The 6,000-nt window shown below is 34.4% G+C and overlaps 1 protein-coding gene across 3 annotated transcripts in view; it reads left to right on the top strand.

Moving 5' to 3' along the window:
- Positions 1 to 6,000, top strand: part of SLC44A1 (solute carrier family 44 (choline transporter), member 1) — a 156,011-nt gene that overhangs the window by 91,724 nt on the left and 58,287 nt on the right. For all 3 annotated transcript variants that reach the window (XM_012721388.1, XM_004677460.2, XM_012721387.1), the window contains exons 6-8: positions 1,616 to 1,785; positions 3,836 to 3,925; positions 5,776 to 5,915. In XM_012721388.1, the coding sequence (XP_012576842.1) occupies positions 1,616 to 1,785; positions 3,836 to 3,925; positions 5,776 to 5,915 (400 nt within the window). The remainder of the gene's footprint in view (positions 1 to 1,615; positions 1,786 to 3,835; positions 3,926 to 5,775; positions 5,916 to 6,000) is intronic.

The following is a 6,000-nucleotide window of genomic DNA, read 5'->3' as shown; positions in this document are numbered from 1 at the left end:
AGAGGTCTGCCACGCCATGTGGTCACCTCTGGACAGGCGGGAATCGAACTCATGCGGAAGTGGCTTTAGCTTCTTAGTGAAGTGCTTTAACCCACTGCGCCACCAAGGAGGGCCTCAGGGGCAATTTTTTAAAATGAATGTTTATATCATATTGTCACATCCTCATTTCTTGATACTTTTTACTAAAGCATGACTGAGATAAAGCCGATCTTTACAATTATGTTTTATTTTATTGTTCCATGAAATTTAACAGTATGGAAGTTATTACTTTTTTTTATTTGGAATGGCATTCATTTACCAGCATTTAAAGAAAATCAGTGCATTCATTTATATTCCTTTTTGAAAAGAAATAATGTCCTTTGAGGAAGGGAACAAAGATTCCAAGGTGTTCAAACACTAATTTTACCAATGTATAGTGCTAACAAAGAGTTAGGAACACATTTCTATTATTCTAGTCAAAACATGTTGTGTGAGAGCTGAGACTGATAGTCCTATAAATAATTCTGGAACTGTGGGATTCATGTTTGCAGAGGCTAAATTTTAACTGGATGCACACATGATTGTGCACTTGTGCAGGGATACACATTTGGATGCTCTTAGAATCCAAACAATAACCTGAGGTATATTCATAGCTATTGGTTTAAAAATCTCTTATCAGTTAGACATGCACCATCCTCTGAGAGGCTGAGTCAAACCATGTTATATGTCACGCTTCATACACAGCAGTTTTCCTTCATGAGTTAAAACTGCAGTCAGAGTATGCCAGATGTAACCGGTTACCTCTGTTTTGTACACAATCTCATCACAAACACATATAAAACCCCAAAAAATTAGCCCCAAATATCATTATGTAATAAGTTAGATTTTTTACTTGATATTTTTTCTGTTCACTTTCTTATGTATATGACTTTTATATGGAGATACCATCATCACGTTAGATAAACACTTTTGGTTTTTTTCCCCCTGTACTGTTTGTTACATCTTAAGTGTTTCCATACATTAGTATTCATAGCTATTGTTTCAAACAGCTTCTTATTATGCCGTAAGCGATGTCTTGGCATGACTAAGTTATATGAGACTTACCGAGCAGATGCCTAAACACCCTTTTTAATATAAGATTGTGTATGCTGTTCTGACGAAAGAGGCATTTTATTAATGGTGGGACATTTAAACCAAAAGCATGTGTGTTTTTTATTTCTAAGTAGCTTACGGCAAAAATTTATTTTCAGTTCAATAATGTATGTTTGTAAGTTTTGTCATTTGTCCCTTGATTGATAGATGTGTAGGCTGAGGATTTAAGTGTCTGGTTTTGCTTTTGGTAGTGTTGTGTGTGTGTGTGTGTGTGTGTGTGTGTGTGTTTCTTTTCAGAAGGGGAGGGTAATGTCTTCTGTTGGAATATGCACTCCACCCTCTTTGATAAAGCTTGTGGTAAGATTGCATCACTACCCATGACAGTCATCTTCATAGCATTAAGCTCACAGCGCTTAGCTCCATATGATACGTGGAGGGTGGAGTGTATTGCAGTCATATTCACCTTTCATTTGTGTGTTTGATGTGGCATTTATATTAAGTAGGAGTAATTTTTTTTCTGATTTTTTTTTTCTTGTGTCACCAGTGCACCTATTCCATTCTTCCATCGCTGTGCTCCTGTGAACATTTCCTGCTATGCCAAGTTTGCAGAAGCCCTGATCACCTTTGTCAGTGACAATAGTGTCTTACACAGGCTGATTAGTGGAGTAATGACCAGCAAAGAAATTATATTGGGACTTTGCTTGTTGTCACTAGGTAATTGTTTTTCTCATTATTAGCTATTGCATAATACTGCAGTAGAAGACTGTTCTTTTAGTGGAAATATGAAAACAACTGGAGATACTTGTAAAATGTAAATTTCCCTTAGCCAAAATAATTGTTTCAGATTATATATAGTTATAAATATTTCATATGTGTTGATACAAATATATGTGTGTATCTATATATATATCTGAAACTCATTTCCTTTCTTTTTCTCTCATTGGAGATAAACTGGTGTTTTCCCAAGCTTTGTTTAATAAGCCTATAATATCCTTTAATATCATAGCAGGAGACATCTTTTAATGAATCAACATCCCTTTGTTTTTAGTCATGACTCTAAGAAACATACTTGCTTATAAAAGAGATAGGAGACATAATCTCATATATTTCCATCGAAGAACAGATTTTGAGAGATTAGTTTTGAAATATGTATCTTTTTTCTGGTACAATAAAATAATATTGCTGTTGCTGGAAAATTTCTGACATATCCACTTGTTAGCCATTACCTGGTGAATAAATAGATGAAATAATCAAATAAAAGTGTTACTTACAAGGGTAAATTCCCTACTTTATTTTAGAAACCCTATGTAGCCATTTCGGAATTTATAGATCTTTTTATTTATAGTCAACTATAATAGGAACCAAACAATTGTTCATTACATAGTAAATTTAGCATTTATGTCTTTAACAACAGTTATAGGCATTGAGAATCTACTAGCTGTATTTCCATCTTGTCATTAGAGAGTATTTTCTTTTTGCGTAGGTAGTACTTGACTCAGTTGAGATAATGCTGTCCATATGAAAAGCTATTTCTGTGATATTTGAACGCTCCCATCTGTTTTTGGTTCCTGTACATTTATTGCAAAAGTGAGTACCTTAATAATGCTACCTAGTAATAGATTCCAACCTTTTATTTGGCTCTGCAGATGGTTAAAAAAAATTGACAATTAATGTAGCTTAATATTATTTGCTTTCTGAAAAGTTGAATACTTTAACCAAAATGAGTTATATAACACACACACACACATACCCCTTACAAATAGTGCAAATATTTTTAAGCCATTGAAATTCTGTTTTCCATTAGAATGGTTCTCTTTTGAGGTTTAAGATCTTTGTTCATTAGTTTGTGAAATGAGCCTGAGATCATTAAAGGTAAAAAAAATTATGATTTCAGAAATGAATTTTCCAATGAAAAGGGTTAAATCATAACTCTATCTCACTCAAGAGTTTAGCTTTTGCCAAACTCTGATTGGGATGGATAGAGGAGCTGACTAATCATTAAAACTAAATTTTATTCCTTTTAAAAGAGCTTCTCTGTCAGGACTCCTAAACTCCCCAGATAAGAAGTGAAGTTGGGTGCTTAGGGGTGCTTATAATATCTTATAAGGGTATCCAAGTATTACCTCAATTAAAAATATATTAACCAATTAACTAATTGAATTACCCTTTAGAAAAACAAAGGAAAAGAAGTTGGAAGAATTTTGGCCTTTATAGTCTTCAGGATATTATTCCATAGGACCAAACCTTAGCTTTTTAGAAGAGCAACACTAGGAAAATATAAAATACTATCTAGCATGTTCATTGTTGGTCCTGAAATCCACAGATTCTTCAAAGAAGTGTAGCAACTAATATAACTGATCTCTGTCTTTATGTGGTAATTTTTCTTGTCACCAACATTACATGTCATTCTCCACACTTTGTGTATTGGCATGTATGTCTGCATGTGAGTTCTGATGTCTCCCCGTGGTGAATCCACAACAGTTTTGTGCTGTTTTTGAGTCACCATATGCATTGCATGTATTCTTTTTTGCTGTTTATAAACCTGTAGTTAGGGGTTTGGGATTTCAAGTGACTTTCTGTTCAAGTGATACAAGTACCAAAGTTCAAGTGCAAAAGCAACCCATTTCCTTACCTAAATTGAGGTCTTATTCTTTTCAATCACAAAAAATTATTTCCCTAGGAATAAAAACAATTGAAACAGTTTCTCTTTATAGTTTCCAGTGTTTTCGAATAATGTTCTGCATGTTCTCTATCTTCCCTACAGTTCTTTCCATGATTTTGATGGTGATAATCAGGTATATATCAAGAGTACTTGTGTGGATCTTAACAATTCTGGTCATACTCGGTTCACTTGGTAAGTGCCTTACTTCTTTGTTTTTTAATAATTAGAATTATGAGTTAAAAGTTTGCGTTTAACTTTCTCTCATTTCAGAACCACTTTATTTTAAATAATTTTCCTCTGGTAAGGCTTGTGAACTAGTTTATTAGCTGTAAAGAGGCTAAGACGTAGATTATATTGAGGATAGTTCACTGGGAGGAGAATTAAATCTAATGGTATGGCAAGGTCATTGACACTTGGAGTAAAAAAAAAAGTGAAGATGTTTTATAAAAAGGGTTAACAGTGTTCTGTCAGCATCCATTCGGGGAAGAGCCCAAGAGAAAAGAAAAAAATTGAAGCTTTGTACTATTTATTACTCTTTAATTTTCACTTGATTCTTCTAGTGTCATCTGCTTTTAAAATAAAAGGGCCTTTTCCTTTTATGTCACATTTTTTTAAAGGCCTAAATCAAGCCAGACTAAGCTGTTGAAGTTCTTTCTGAAGTGTTGATTTCTGTTCCCGGCAGGATCATTGTGTGTGTGTGTGTGTGTGTATGTGTGTGTGATTGAATCATTGCTCATTCTTCCTTGAATTGGCATTCTAAATCATTTTCTGTATTTTTTGAAATTGTAATGAAAGTCTCTATTTCTATATTATTATTTTTTAAAAAGGTTATTTCCCCCACCCAGTTACAAGTATTATACCTAATCATGGTATTTAATTCTTCCTTGAATAGAATACATTCATGTATACTACATTGTAACACAATTATAATAGAACTATTGAAAAAAAAAAGTTTTTACTTCTTTCACCTCCAGTTAATATTGCACTAGGCGTTAAGACTTCAATATGAGTTTTGGGGAACACAGACATTTAGTTCATCACAGATGGATAGATTTTATAATAAATCTCAATTCTACCCTTTACTAGGTATGTGACATTTGCATACTACTAACATTCCTAAATTTCAGTTATCATTTGTAATAGTATCATGGTAATTAAGTTTGGTCACATCTGTTGCACAGTTCCTGGCACAAATTTAAATGTTTAATTAATAAGTGACATTCACAGGGTCATTGTGAGCGGTGTCCTCCTCAGTGTGTGTCATTATTATATTATTCTTTTTTCCTTGAGCATCAGTGTTTTATTCATGTTTGTAGAGAGTTTATGTCATTTTTGAGAGTATTAAATAGTTTTCTAAAGAATTTTTTTTGTGCCTTCAAGATTTTAAAATGAGTCTTTCTCTTTCCTTTAGATACACGTGATAGACTTATGGTTGTTTGGCTTGTTTGCTTATTTTTCAGTAGAATAATCCCAGTTCAGTATTTGCTGGTAGGACATAGGATTTCTTATTGACTCCATTCACTCTTTACTTGAGGGCAGTACAGGTCAAGTTAGTTTAGTTAGATCTCAGACCAGTTTCTTTCCACCCAGCATTTATCTTCTCCAGCCTACACACAGACTAAATTTTCCTTTTCTTTATCATCACCCTCAAGGCTCAACTATGATCAGATCCCCAGCTCTCTCTCCCCACATCTCTTACCACTTTCACCCTTACAGTTTCACTCCTGTTAGGCCTGGCTCCACTCAGCATCCTAAAGCATGCTCTTACTGCTTCCCCTGTGTAGTTTCATAGATTTCTTTCTCCCTTTGACTCTGTCATTCAAGTACTTACTCACCAGTGAGGCCTTGCTCACCTATCTTATATAAAAAATCACATGCCCTCCCAACCCCAGACTTTTCTAGTCCTCTTACTGAGTGACTTTTTCTTAGCTTAATTTACTGTGTTTTTGTTTCCTTATTTTTCTGTTTCCAGAAAATTGTTTGAGGCTTTATGTTACACACTATCTTGTGTTGCTTGTAGAAACTATTATTTTTGTCTCCAGGTGGCACAGGTGTACTGTGGTGGTTGTATGCAAAGCAAAGAAGGTCTCCCAAAGAAACGGTTCTCCCTGAACAGCTTCAAATAGCTGAAGACAATCTTCGGGCCCTCCTCATCTATGCCATTGCAGCCACAGTGTTCACTGTGAGTATAAGATCAGCTGTGTCTTTTAGGTTTATGATTTATTTACAGGAGATCATTCATGGAGCAAAAACTCAGCTGTAGTTAT

Source organism: Condylura cristata, unplaced genomic scaffold (genome assembly GCF_000260355.1).
Source record: "Condylura cristata isolate star-nosed mole 26May11 unplaced genomic scaffold, ConCri1.0 scaffold00006, whole genome shotgun sequence".
In the NCBI taxonomy this organism is placed as follows: Eukaryota; Metazoa; Chordata; class Mammalia; order Eulipotyphla; family Talpidae; genus Condylura; species Condylura cristata.
Note: the sequence above shows the minus strand (reverse complement) of the source record. Positions and strands in the feature narration are given on the sequence as shown.